General features: G+C 28.0%; 4 protein-coding genes across 5 annotated transcripts; 1 reads left to right on the top strand and 3 right to left on the bottom strand.

The window, feature by feature from the left end:
* Positions 1-105: 105 nt before the first annotated feature.
* Positions 106-1,704, bottom strand: OCT59_003899 (uncharacterized protein; the record flags this gene model as incomplete). Its single annotated transcript, XM_025324676.1, has 1 exon — positions 106-1,704. One exon carries the CDS (start codon positions 1,702-1,704, stop codon positions 106-108), a length of 1,599 nt encoding a protein of 532 aa, XP_025184878.1.
* A 1,024-nt stretch (positions 1,705-2,728) lies between these two features.
* On the bottom strand, positions 2,729-7,223 carry OCT59_003898 (uncharacterized protein; the record flags this gene model as incomplete). The annotated part of the gene is made up of 10 exons (XM_025314505.2): positions 2,729-5,210; positions 5,302-5,469; positions 5,563-5,711; positions 5,784-5,847; positions 5,946-6,304; positions 6,377-6,440; positions 6,506-6,640; positions 6,723-6,846; positions 6,933-7,081; positions 7,184-7,223. 10 exons carry the CDS (start codon positions 7,221-7,223, stop codon positions 3,016-3,018), a joined length of 3,447 nt encoding a protein of 1,148 aa, XP_025184879.1. The 3' UTR covers positions 2,729-3,015.
* A 287-nt stretch (positions 7,224-7,510) lies between these two features.
* OCT59_003897 (uncharacterized protein) lies at positions 7,511-11,536 on the top strand (the record flags this gene model as incomplete). 2 transcript variants are annotated; one of them, XM_025314507.2, is made up of 15 exons in its annotated part: positions 7,511-8,109; positions 8,221-8,292; positions 8,391-8,831; positions 8,921-9,004; positions 9,072-9,211; positions 9,338-9,500; positions 9,609-9,707; positions 9,792-9,933; positions 10,012-10,130; positions 10,207-10,336; positions 10,413-10,524; positions 10,594-10,814; positions 10,886-10,965; positions 11,045-11,236; positions 11,319-11,536. In XM_025314507.2, the coding sequence occupies 13 exons, from the start codon at positions 8,405-8,407 to the stop codon at positions 11,441-11,443; spliced, it is 2,034 nt and encodes a 677-aa protein (XP_025184881.1). In that variant the 3' UTR covers positions 11,444-11,536. The 2 variants fall into 2 exon arrangements, with proteins under 2 accessions (XP_025184881.1, XP_065996578.1); XM_066147929.1 differs by having other exon boundaries at positions 7,513-7,958; positions 8,036-8,292.
* Positions 11,455-13,396, bottom strand: OCT59_003896 (uncharacterized protein). Its single transcript, XM_025314508.2, has 4 exons — positions 13,030-13,396; positions 12,077-12,756; positions 11,930-11,995; positions 11,455-11,847 (listed from the first exon to the last, which is right to left on the bottom strand). Exons 1-4 carry the CDS (start codon positions 13,361-13,363, stop codon positions 11,659-11,661), a joined length of 1,269 nt encoding a protein of 422 aa, XP_025184882.1. The 5' UTR covers positions 13,364-13,396; the 3' UTR covers positions 11,455-11,658.
* Between the last annotated feature and the right edge of the window lie 630 nt (positions 13,397-14,026).

Raw genomic sequence — 14,026 nt, 5'->3', positions numbered from 1 at the left:
ATACATAATAAATATAATCATATAAAAAACAGGAATTTAACTAATATTAGTATCTTAGTATTAAATATCCTGCTTTCCAAATATATATGTCATATAATAATTAATTTAATACATTTTATTTATAAAATTATAAATTTGAATCCTTAAATCACAATAATTTTGAACCTTAATACCATAAGATTCAAACATTTTCACTTCATCTCTTAAAAATAATAAATCTCTACTTTCTTCAGCAAAATCTTCTTTAATAGCTAAATATTTAACTCTCTTCTCTTTCATAATATATTCTTTTATATAAGGTAAAATATCTTCACTTCCTACTTGCATTTCATTTCTTATTAATAATTTCTTAATAAAAGTTCTTTGAGAACTTTTTAAAAATATTTTAAAATTACTTGTACTAGTCATAATAGATAAATTTAAATATTCTAATTTAACAGGAAGTAATTGACCTAATCCTTGTAGTACTAATTGATTATATATATCCAAAGAGAGGTAATTAAGATTATTTTCAGCATTTTCAATTAATTTAAATGCCAAATGAATATTTTGATCACAAAATCCGGGTAAATCAAAAAACCTGATTCTTGTACAATATTTTAAAATTATTTCGAATAATTGTTTTTGATTAAATTCACTACTTATTAACCCAATATTTTCTAAATAATTACCAGACTTTTGTAATAAGTATTGTAATGTTTCAATTTGAAATATTTCTAATTCATTAATAAATAAAGATTTTAATTTAAATGGTTTAGTGATCTTGATGATTTGTTGAATAAAATCAGAATTTAAAGAAAGGCAATAAAGAATATGAATAGAATCTAAAACATTTAATTGTTCAAATACTTCATTTAAGCCGACAATATTACTAAAATTAACATTATGAAATATGATAGTTTTTAAAGTATTTAAACAATTAGAATTTTTTAATGACAACAATGAATAATATAAAGGAAATTCATTAAAATCAAATAAAACCTTTTTAAGATTTTTTTGTGCATAAATTATTTGTGAAGAATATTTTTCAATTAATTTATCATTAAAATTCTTTTGAAATTGAAAAAAAATTGTTGAAATTGAATTGCAATTAGAATATAAAAATTTTAATAGGGAATAAATTTTTGTCAAATTCGAAACTTTTTCAAGTTTTAAAATTTTAATATTTCTAATAAAATTTGGATTTTGTAACAAAAATTCAAAAGATTCATTAAAACATTGAAAATCTATAACCCTATTTAATATAATTTCAAAAGCATTTAACCTAGCCTTATTCTCAACAAATACTTTCAACAATAACTTATAAATTAAAGTTGGTGAAGTCGAATAATAATAAATTGATCTTTTTTCAATTGGTGCAGCAACCCACTCTTCAATAGCATTAACAATTTTATGCGTATTTAAACATTTAATTAGACTAGGATAATTGAATAATGTATTTGAAGAAAAGAAGTTATTATTTTCATATTTATTCACATCTTTTTTATCATAATCATTTAAATTATGTAAATAAATTTCAATACAATTGTAATTTTGAGTAGGGATTGAAAATGGATCTTCCCATAATAATGGGATTGCTAAACGACACCATAATCGGTTAACCAAAACACATGAATGTAATGTTGAAAAGTCATCATAAAAATATTGTATAATGTCGTTTAATAATTCAGGTAAATCTCCTGAAAGTATTTTTGAACATGCCATGTCTATTTTGAAGGGAAAAAAAAATCCAGAAAGTACTTATATGACGCACATTATTGTTACACAATACGTAACAAACCTCATTATCAGATAATCAAATTGATCTACCTTTGGTAGATCGAATTTACGTGAAAATTGATTTAAAGCAAATAAGCCATGATTTATCATAATATAGTTAGTTTTCGATAAATAAATTAAACAAAAACCTGTTGTTAAGTCACACTTATCGGATATATCATACTATATAACAAAAAATCCAAATTTAGGTGCATACTTTCTATACTTTCTGTGTGTCCATATACAGTATAATTTATCTCTTTAATATAGTCTCTTTATCAACTGATATTGTATCGGTACGTAAAATATTCGAGCTTAACAGTAATGCGTAAGTTGATAATAAACTAGGTACATATCCTATCTTTCTCGTGGCTTCAGATCATTGCTTTCTCTACGAGCATAATAAAAGGGGTTGTTATACGTAATCGTGAGTTAATATTAGATTTTATATTTTGATTGAGAGTCGACAGTGTTTTCAAAAATTGTACTATCCATTATTACAATAAAAAAAATTTGGTTTGAAATTTTAAATTTTAAACTTCATTTTTTCATTTAGCAAAAATTGAAATTCTATTTTTTAGGTGGGTTACACAAAATTCCATCAACCGATTTATAAGTTTTGTAGCCCCTAACTTTTAGACATTAATTTTACAACGATTTCCAAATTTTCTCTAGCTCGCAAAAAAACTGGTTTTTGATAACTGACAAAACGAAACTGGATATGCAGTAAAATAATCACAACTGTGATTTAAGATAAAAAAATGCTGAAAGGTAATATTTCAATTTCTGATATCATTAAAATAACTAATCTGAATAATTACATACGATACATTTTCTTAACCTTTTTTTTTTTGATTAACATTTTTGTAAATAGCGGGATCCATCAGTTTTACAATATATAATTTGAAGAGCATTCTTGTTCCTATTGAAGTATAATTTAGATAACATAATGTATAATTCAACGTAAAATTTAACTCAATAAAAAAATGCGATTTTTCATAAATTTATTAACTTACAAGAAATATAAAATAATAAATAAGGTTTTTCTTCAGCTTAAGAATTTAATTTACTAATCTATAAAATTTTGTATCAAATCAACTTTTCATAATAATTTAAAGAAAATATCATAAAGAAATAATGACTAAACACATTCATAAATTAAAATCTGATTTGATTGGATTAAGCCTCAATTAGATATTAAATTTTCAATCCAGGAGACAAGTGTATAAGTTGCATATTTAAATTACATCAAAAGAGTCATGAATTTTCAACTAAGAAATTTAGTGATTTTTCAAAATCATAATTATTTTGTTCGAGAGCTTTAACAATTCTATCTCTGCTATAACCCATAACTAAAAGTCGTTTTACATCGTCAATATCATCATCTTCAATAGAGTTTGCAGGAGTAGTTGGCTGTAACTTTGGCTGAGATGATGTTGAAGCTTTTATTGACGTATTAGTCGTTGATTTTTTATCAGCTGGCATAAACTCTGAAAAGGCATCATCGAAACCAAAGTCGTCGAAATTTGTTTTAGAAGGTTCCGCAGAGATACCACCAAATGCTGCGTCAAGATTAGCTTTGGGTTTATTGGAAGATGGTGCGTTTGGTGGAAATGGATCAAAATCATCGAATAAATTTTCGTCTTTATCAAAATCTAGTGAAGATTTCGCAAAATTGTTAGTTTTAAAAGATGTAAGAGTATTGTTATTGCTAGTTGAAGATGATTTTGTAAGAGTTGTAGGTGTATCGAACGTAAAATTAACATCTTCTTCAAAATCCGCATCATCAAACCCAGTATCAAACTCAATTGGAGGAGTTTTGGTAACTTTTGCTTCAGTTAAATCACCAAAAGCTGCATCAAACTCATCTTGCGGTGCGAAAGATTTTGAACTTTCTATAGAAACCCAAGCATCAGGATCCTGAAGTGGTGGGAAAGCAGTTTCAGCAGATTCTGTCGAATCCGCCAAAATAGAAAAAGGTGATTCAGATTCCTTGTTAGAAGTATTGTTTGTATCTTTGTTATCAGTATTGATTTCCATATTATTTACCGACACAGCTTCCGCAGTAGTACCAATAGAAAAAGTATTGTCCGATTTTTCATTTTGAATCGTTTCCATCAAATTATTCACATTCATTAAGTTATCATCTTTTTTTTCATTATTGGTTATTAAACTATTAAAATTGTTATCAAACCCTGAATTAGATGCATTAGTCATAGAAGCTTCAAGTTCTTCTATGGAAGGAAATTCCTTTGTAAATGAATCAGAATTTAAATCATCATTATTCGAAACAGGCTTTCCGGGTGTTGGAACGTTATTTATATTTGCAAACGGATCTGCTTCACTTTTTTCACTTTCTTTAAATATGTCTTGCTTTGCCGTACTTTCTTCAGTATTTTGAATTGACTTATTAGTTTGATCATTACTAACCACACCAAAAGGATCATTGAAAGTAGAATCAAAGGGATTAACTTTATTATTTTCAGCATTGGCTGTAATCTCTTGTGGAGTATTCAATATTTGATCGCTTAAAAAGTTCTCGAATTCGGATGGTTTAGAACTTGCTACCGTTATAGGTTTATCAAACGAAAGTTCATCAGATTTGTTATTATTCAAAGGTGCTGATTTGATGCTTGAAGTTCCTAAAGTCGAATTAGAAGCTGTGGATGTATTTGACATTGATCTTTTTACACGAGATCCACTTATTGAAGATAGAGACCCATGGTGGCTATGATTAGATGGTTTTTGAAAATCATTGAAGTCAACAATCGGTTGAGAAGTTGAAATTCCTGGCCCTTGCGTGGTATTTGATGGATTAAATGCTAGAGGTGTAAAAGCCCCATTACCAAATGGATCATTAATTTCATCCGATGATAAGTTCTTGTCTTCGAAGCCTTGCAAGGTTTTAAATGCTTTTTCCTTTTCTCCTTCAACAGCCGATAACTGCTTCCTATTAATATCCAGAATTCCCTTTTGTTGTTTTTCATCTTTTTTGTACTTTTCTATCTCAATTTTAATTGACACAGTTTCCTCTTCTATAATTCTCATTCTTCTCTTGATATCAAGTGTTTCATCACGATCTTTCTGAATATTAGCTTGCAATTGATCTCTTTCTGATTGCAATGCTTTAAAGGCATTTTCTGCCTGTAAAAGTTCTTGTCTAGCCCGCTCGACACTTTCATGTTCTAATTCATATTTGGCTTGAACTTCTCGCATAGCTTTGGCTTCCGATTCATATAATGTACGAATTTGCGAAAGCTGTGTCATCATATCTTGCTTTTGCGTAACTAATGAAGAAATATTAGAGTCTACATTCTCCCGATTAGTTTTAAGATCGGTAATAGCTTTGTTCAAATTTTCGGACTGTAATTTGTAATTTTTTATTTCACCGCTCTCGAGTGCAATCTTGGTACTTATATCGGTGTCACCAAGCAAATCAAATTCGTTCCCGCCTGTCACAATTTGAGAAAAATAAGTATATTATTAAAGCTAAAAGTTACTTTATTAATTTAATATTAATAAATATGATAAGGAATATTTTACTTTGAGAAGCTGTACTTGAAAAAAATGGACTAGGTGAGGCAGCGGCGGTGTGTTGTAATGATTGTAATGATTCAAAAAATAAATCCGATTCACTTGGTTGAGAAGTATGTGGTCTACTTGGTTTATTACTCATCGTTGTTGACCTTTTTAAATCATTAAATGGGCTCGCTATACTCGGAGAAAATAATGAACAAATTTATACAAATATTAAATCTTGTGTAAAGAATGATAATGTAAGACAAAAACTTTATAAACCATTACCAGTCACAGGTCGCATTGATGGCGGAATTAGACTATCAGGTAAACGTGTAGGTAATGGTACACCAGCCATTTTTTTAGTAATTAAATGCATAGCGACTGCAAATTCATCTCTACTGAGACGACCAGATTTATTAATGTCTGCAAGATCCCTTTAAAAAGATTTAAATAATAAATTTTAATTTTTTTCTTTTTTCTTTTTAAATGATAAAAATAATATCAACCATATCTGAGCCAACTGATCGTGATGCAGTTTTGACTTCATAAAGAAATTTGCAGCCCCTTCACCTGTAGTATTTCATATTTTTCTAAAAGTTAATTAAAATACCCTAGCTTTTGCTATTCTTAAACTCTTAACCAAAGAAAAGATAGCACGACATAAAAACCTGTAATATAGCCATTTTTATTTTCTTCATCAAAAAGCCGATCAAATGATGCTTTCTCTCTTTCAGTCACATCCCATGAATTATCCTGAAAAATAGAGGGTGTTATTGTACCTGAATCTAATGTCATGTGTCTTGTAACTGGAGATTGTCCTGGTCTAGGTGAACTCAAATTTCTAGCAAAAATCGGCGGAGAAGCCGGAGTGTTTATTTCTGTCCCTGATGCCATTTCATAAAATCCGTTGGGGAGTTCAGAAGGAAGTGTTTTAATTGAACCCTTCATAGTTTGTTGTATAAGGTGCATAGCTATAATAAACTCTGGCAAATCCAATTTTCCGCGCACTTTCGTATCGGCCAATGTCCTTAATAATTAATTAAATAAAACAATTATTCATTTTAATGAAAAGAAAGTAATGCAACACTAAAATAAATACCAAATCTGACCAAGCTTTTCAACATTTAACTTTGATCTCATGAAAAATTCTTTAGCTTTTCCACCTGAATAATAATAGTGTTAATCAATCAAAGACAAAATAATTTACATATTTAAAAAACTGAAATACCCTCTAAAATGCCATTAATCGGATTAAGCTTATAAAACATGTCTTTATATTTTTCACGATCTTCATCTGTAATAATTTGTCCCGGCTTTTCATATGGTTCAATGTCAATACCCTCAAACCGAGGGACAGGTACTTCTAATATATAAACAAAAAAAAATCAAAATTTTATCGTATGTGCAATTATAATAATAAATATTGTCACAGTATTCTTATTTACCGGCGTTAAGGTTAGACGGATCAGGCGATTTACCACTTTGTACCTGAGCGATCAACTTTAAAGCAACACTAAAAGTTTGTTGTGTTAAAAAACCTTTATTTTCATTATCGGCAATTTGCCAGATCTATATGAATTTTATTGATAATCAAAAAAATTTTTTAGTCAGAAATAATTAAAATTGCATCAATTATATGCTAATCATTTACATACATTGCTAAGAACTGATGATGGCAAATGAGATTTCACAAAGAGTTTAACAGCATTTTGTCCAGAAATCACACCTTTGTTCTCTTCATCAGCAACTTGAAAAAGTTGGCTATATACACGTTTTTCTTCACTTGAAAGAGTAATTTCTGGCCCTTTTTATTAATAAAAAAAGAATTATAATTCAAATACTTTTCTTGAACGCTTGTTAATATATAAAAGCATTGTTTGTTAAGAAGTTATTCTTTTTCGCATACCCTTGGTTTTAATAAGGGAAGGAGACCGAGAAAGATCCATAGTAATATTATAAACGATATATTGTTTCGATCTTTATAAAAATGTTAATAAGCTTCAATGCCAAAAAGTAAATGTTCAATTATGATAAAAAGCTTATTGTTTACTTGCAATAAAAGAAAGTTGTAAGAGTTGGATTATGTAGTATAAAGATAAAAGTTTAAACGTCCTGATCTGCTCAAAATTTGATCGTCGACAAATTTTCTAGAATCTCGACTCAAAATGGAAATATTCTAGTAAACATTATAATTTAAGTTTAAAATCTAAATCAGTTATATTTTATGCTTTCATTATGGAAGGAACCAATTTTTCAACCGAAAAACTTTTACGTGGCAAATTACAAACTTTTCAAAACGATTTAAAGGATAACGTTGCAATAAAAGAATATTTTGTTCCTACTGGGACAAAGAATTCAAAAAGAGCAAGCATTTCATTGAAAGTCTTAGTATCTCATTTTTCTACATTTCAACCACAGGATGATTTGAAGCTAGATAATAAACAACAAATTTATTTACTTACAACAATTCAAAAGTTTATTATTTCACTTTTGAAAGGTTATACTATTCAGGACTTTTTTGATGCTATTTTAAAGAATGAAGAAGTTGATTTAAGAGTAAGATATTCGAATTGGAAAGATTTTATAAGTTTGATATGTTCTATACCTGAAAGATCCGCGAATTTGATGGCTTTGGATAAGAGCTCAGGATACACGGAAGAAAATAATTTTCTCAATGAAGCGTATCCCGTTAGATATTCAAAATATTTAAACAAAATAATTTATTTTATCTTTAATGTTACGAATAATAATCTGATAGAAATTTATTTGATAAGTTTACGACTGATAGTGAACTTCTTATTTATAATAAAAGTGGAAAAAGTGATTTGGAAGGCATGTATTACAACTTTATTGAAAATCTTGATTATGTTGAATCAATAATTTCAATAAAAAAAAAATCTTACCTAAATTTTTTCGTTAATTTTATGGACAATAAACTTTTAGAAGATGAGACTAAGTTATTAGTATTTGCATGCAGTGAATTATTTTCCAAAATATGCAGAATTGGACACTCAAGTGTGAAATTTATTTGGGAATTTGTAATTTTTTTTTTTTTCAAAAAGAGAAAGCATTTACCAATTACCATTTTTTTATAAAAATTTAACTAACAACAGAAATTCTCGCGCAAATGGTTTATTCTAAGCTACTAATTCGTCTTCATAATTCCACATCTCATATATATTACAAGATCTGGAGAAACATCATTTCATCATTTTCGTCACATACTGTTGAGCTATTTCTTACTGCTTTTCTTCTTAATTCTCAAAGTCAAGATCTTTCAAAGATTACAAATCCTGTATCTATTGCAGATAAATCGCGTTATCTAATACGCAAAGTCGCTACTTTGCTCAGTTTATTAATTGAAAGGGATAAAAGCGAAAATATATCATATTTAATTAAATTTAAATATTTTATTGGAGGAAAATTATTTCATATTAGCATTGTAAGAGTTCTTTGTTGTTTCTTGAGTTGGGGTGAACTTCAAGATCAATTCGATGATATGTTACGAAAGATTATTTGTCAAACAGACAACCTTAAATTAAATGTTAATGATGGTATATATTACTTTTTTCTTCTTAAAAGAAAAATTTTTATTATTTCCGAGCGTAATTTTAATTTCTCTTAATGTTACTTCTGAAAATAGATCTTACACAATTACTTAAGACACTCATATCATCTTGGTCCGATCCCACGTTTATTAAGCACGCGTCGAATTCCACGCAAATATGTATGTTTATCTATTTAAAAATGATTAATAGAATAATAATGTTAAGTCAAATCTATTTTCTTAACAGACATTACAAGCGTCATTCTGATAATCTTTGGATATCTTCCAAAATATACTTTGATAAAAGCCGCTATTTCAAGGGAAATCACACCTGGAATCACTCAATGGTTACAGAGTACATCTGAGGAATCGAGGAAGCTAGGAATGGTCCGTGTATAATTCATCTTTTGTTTTCTTATATAGGCTCAAATATGGGTAATTGAGATTTACGCGTTTGTGACAAGTATCATACAGATATAAATAAATAACGTGTTTTTTAAAATGGATAAATAGGTTACTGCAGAAATGTTATCAAAATTAATTGATGTATCAGAAAATGTTTTAGACTTTGAATTAAATCCTGAAGATAAAGACGTGAAATATTTAAGACAATTGGTTGAACTTAAGGATGGAATTGTAAACCTGCCCGATATCGACTACGAAGAAAATGTTGAAGGTATATGCTTTGTATAATATATCTACTCTTCTACCTTTCTATCTTTTCATTTTGAAATATTTAAATATTTATTTTTTTCTGATAATTTAAACGACGAATCGATTTTAGAAAAATTCTCTTATCAAGAGAATGAAAATACAATCAATAATGAACTCGAATCGGCTACACATCAAAATGAAGTCAAGAGCGGGGTCTCCGTCAAGATTGGTTAAAATAATTTTTTTTCTTTCAAGAATTGTTAAGCAAAAATAAATTATAACTATTGACGTTGTAATATATTCTATGAAATAGAGAATATTAACGAAAGTGTAGTTGATTCTGATGATGAAGACGACTTTGTTCCCTATCCGATGAAAGAGGAAAGTGATGATGATGATGATGACAATGTTGAATCAATGCCACAAACAAAGAAGAAAAAGATACTCTCACCAGTGTATTTGATGTTTCTTTTTTATTTTGTAAAAACTTGTTGCGTTTTATATCTCATATACAAAATTCAAATTTTATATAGTTATATTATAGATCTATTATTTTATCTAAAAGCTTCAGATGACCCGGATAAATTAGAGGTAGCATTAAAGGCTGCCGAAAATTTGATTAGGGAAAAATCAGAATTTGGAATGGAGTTAGGTTGCATATAGCTTCCTTCATTTTTTTTTTTTAATTTATTTTATTCTGCTAATAAAAACAAATCTATTATTCAAAGATGATCATGCCGTAGAATTAGCCAGGATCCTCATTGGATTGCAAAATAACTTTGATTTGAATAGATTTGAAGAGAACAGACACGCAGCGATGGTCGCACTTATATGCGGAAGTCCAAAAATTGCTGTACCGTAAGTTAATTCGATGCAACGTTCCAATTTGTTACATTACTTTTCTGTTAATTTATATATATATATATATATATAGCTATATTATTCAACAATTTTTCGAAAAGAAATATTCTCTTGCCGAAAAGTATATGATTTTGTCAGTATTATCAACAGGAGCGAGAGAATTAGCTGGACTACAAGTAAAAAAGGTTATTTAGGTTTATTTTTTGTCTCATCATACTTTATCGTTTATTAAAATATTTTAACTTTTATTCAAGAACATTGAAGATAAGAAAGAATTGGATACTTTGTCTCAAGAAATTAGTAAACTTAATCTTATTCCTCTAAAAACTTTAAAAAATGATAAAGTTCGCAGGTTTTCCAGTAAACCTTTGGTCGAATCAATGCGTACAACTTCTGTTAATAGGTTTAATGAATTGGCGGCAAAAACTTTCTTTTTCCCACTGACGACTGGATTTTGGAATCTTGCACGTGATAGGTAGAAGATAATATCAACAATTTCAGTATGATGAAAAATTTTTAATTTCCGTTGACTCGTCTTTTTTTTAGGAGTCGTGGTAATTTTATGAATGATCCTACTTTAGTTCAAAGATATGTCACTACGTTAGGTATGATTGTTCAATGTTCAAGTAAGTTTTCTACTTTATAATAATAAAAAATATTTTTTTGAAAATTTTAATAACAAAACTCACTTTCTTCTTAATATAGTAAACACTATTTCTCTTTCACAAATAACGCGTGAATTTTGGGATTTGATATTTTCTTTGAGATTTTTTGATGATCCAGCTGTATTGTCTTCATTATTGTTTGGAATAAGTGCGATACTTAACGTATTATCAGAAAGAGAATTAGCGGAATCATTCGGTAAAGAATTGGTTGAATCACAACAATGGGTTACAAGTAGGTTAATTCTTAATCTTCTTATAATTACAATTGGACTTATTAATATTAATAATAATTTCGTCAAAAATTTTTTTTAAAGCTATATTTGAAAGTAAAATAAACGAACAAGTACAATCAATGGCTGCGTGGGTTTTAGTTAAAATCAAAGAAATTATTAAAGAATATCAAGTATTATTAATGGGAAACTTATTACCAATTACATAATTAATAATTTAAAATTTTCGAATTATTACAAGTACAAATAAATAGCATAATATTTATTCATAATTTCCAAAAATATACTTTTTTTTTTACACTTACAAATATTACACAATATGTTATCACAATGTCTAAATACAGTTGTTGGACACAAATATATCACAGAAATAGCAATAATTTAAATTTATTAACTTCTACAAATCCATCTCAAAAGAAAAATCCTAACCAAAATAACTTACGAAAGGAGCAATCATTATAGTAAATCCAACAGTAAATACCAGTATACAAATATCTTCCCAGAGACTATTCCAAATTAAATTATATCTTAATAATACAGTAAGTACATCAGAAAATGGTGCAGGTAATTTACGTGCAAATTGAACTAATGTCGAACTTTGAAATACTCGATCCTATTATATAATATTAAATTATGTTAAGTATATACAATATTATGTCTAAGTATTGATGAATTTAAAAATTATTAATTATTACCTGTTGAAAGAATATTCTAGAAGATTGTAATATAAGTTCCACAGTTATAAAATACCAAAATGCGCCCTGTTTTAATAAATTAATGTAAAAATTATTCAATATATGCACAAGAAAGTCTTTAATTACAGATTTACTTAAAAATACTACCATAGATGGAATCCTTTCAGCAGCGATTATATCTTCAGGTCTTTCATAATTTAATAAATAAAATCTGTTCCAAGCACCTTTTTCTCTCAATGATTCTTTCCAAACAATTAAACGACCCAACAATATCATTGCAACAAAATGTATAACTTGCCATAATTTCGATTGTAAATCCAAATTTTGTTGTTGATTTGCACTTCCAAATGGACTAAAAAATTGTTGAAAAGGAAAAGGAATTTGTTGTAATTGCTGTTGTTGTTGCAAAATATCTTGTTGAACATATTCATCCTGTGCAGTTAAAAGTGGATTATATTGACATTCACTACCTCCAATAGTTGAAGCTAATGAAGTAGTACTGCTATTTCTTCTCTGATAATTTCCTGCATTTAAGTTATTAAAAAATTGACGAATATGTTCATCTTGATCAATGTATCCATTTGGTTCATCTTCACCTAACAAATCGGATGTTGTTGGTATTGTTGGTATTGTTGGAGAAATCGAAGTTGGTAGAGAAAATCTGGGTTGTGTTATCGGACGAGCTGATTTATTATCCTCCTGTGAAAAATTTTGCGGTAATGGTCCTCCAGACCATTCTGGAGGGTCGGCATCGCTACTAACTCTTACACGAGGAAATGTTCTTTCAGTAGCTATACTTGCATCTGATTGAGTCGACGTTAAAGGTTCTACACAAGAACCAACCATTTTTTAATGGATTCGATGTTTTATAGTAAGATCATCATAAATAATATTAACAAAAATTTTTAAAATTAGAAAAAAATGATAATTTATTAATATCTGAAAATATTTACAATTTTTTTACAACTTTTTACTATTTAAAATTTTTTTTTTTATAAAGTAAAAAAAAAAATATCTTGATTCAAAATTCAATTATTCTATCCTTCTAAACACACCATTATGAATCTATCCTTTCGCAATCTAATTTAAAAATCACGTACCAAGATTTCCTGTATTCCTTCTTCTTGGAGAGAATGGATTTTCTGGTGGTTCAATACTAGTTGGAGAAGATTTTAGACTAGGTTGAGGAGACGATTTCCTACTAACAAAAGGTGAACTTAAAGTAGAAGAAGTTTCTCCTAATGTATTTAAACTAGTACTATGAGTGGCTGTTATACGATGCAATCTACTACCAGCATCATTTAAGATTTTTCTTTCTCTTCTTGCTCTACGCCTTTCAGCATCACTAACAGATCTGCTCTTTTTGGGTGGGTTAGGTTGTTCATTTTCATTAACATTTGAAAGATTTTCTACATTTGAACTTTCTTCTGTCATAATTTTACAAAATTTTTTTTTTTTTGAAAAAAAAGTAAAAAAAAAACTATTAACAAAATGAATTTTTATTGCCTATTGTTTTCGAGAATGAAAAAAAAATTTTTTAAATTTGAAATCATATGATTATTGTGGCTTAGCAAAAAAATTTATTTTAGCTTCCAAGATCGGAAATTATTTGTGTCCGATCATTATACACAAAAACAGCTGAGTGTTTCACAAAAGAAAAAATTTTTTTATATGAATCACGCGTTTAGGAAATAAAGTTTACTAAGAAATCAAAAGAAAAATTGATGAATCTTTATTTTGTGTAACAAATAAGTTTTCTCTTTTTAGCGCCACAGTTTAAAAATTCTAACTAAGTTAAATCGGCCCAAACATTTTTGGTTGATTTAAACTCGTAAAATTCCATAAAAACTTGCTAAATGCTTAGATAATATTGCTCGGGAACAAAACAACCGAGATTAAATTAATTCATTAGATGAATCAGGAAATTAATGCTTACCATATTTCTTTTTGAGACATTTTGGTTAAAATCTCAGAAGGGAAATCTGGGAATGGTAAACTTGATATCATAATAATTTATATGGTAAGATGCATATAAATAACTTGATCAGATATATTATTAACAAGAATTACCTGATAAATTTAAGATTTTATGTCCAA

This window comes from Rhizophagus irregularis, chromosome 12 (assembly GCF_026210795.1).
Source record: "Rhizophagus irregularis chromosome 12, complete sequence".
Lineage (NCBI taxonomy): Eukaryota > Fungi > Glomeromycota > Glomeromycetes > Glomerales > Glomeraceae > Rhizophagus > Rhizophagus irregularis.
The sequence above is the reverse complement of the archived record's forward strand: the minus strand, read 5'-3'. Positions and strand labels throughout refer to the sequence as shown.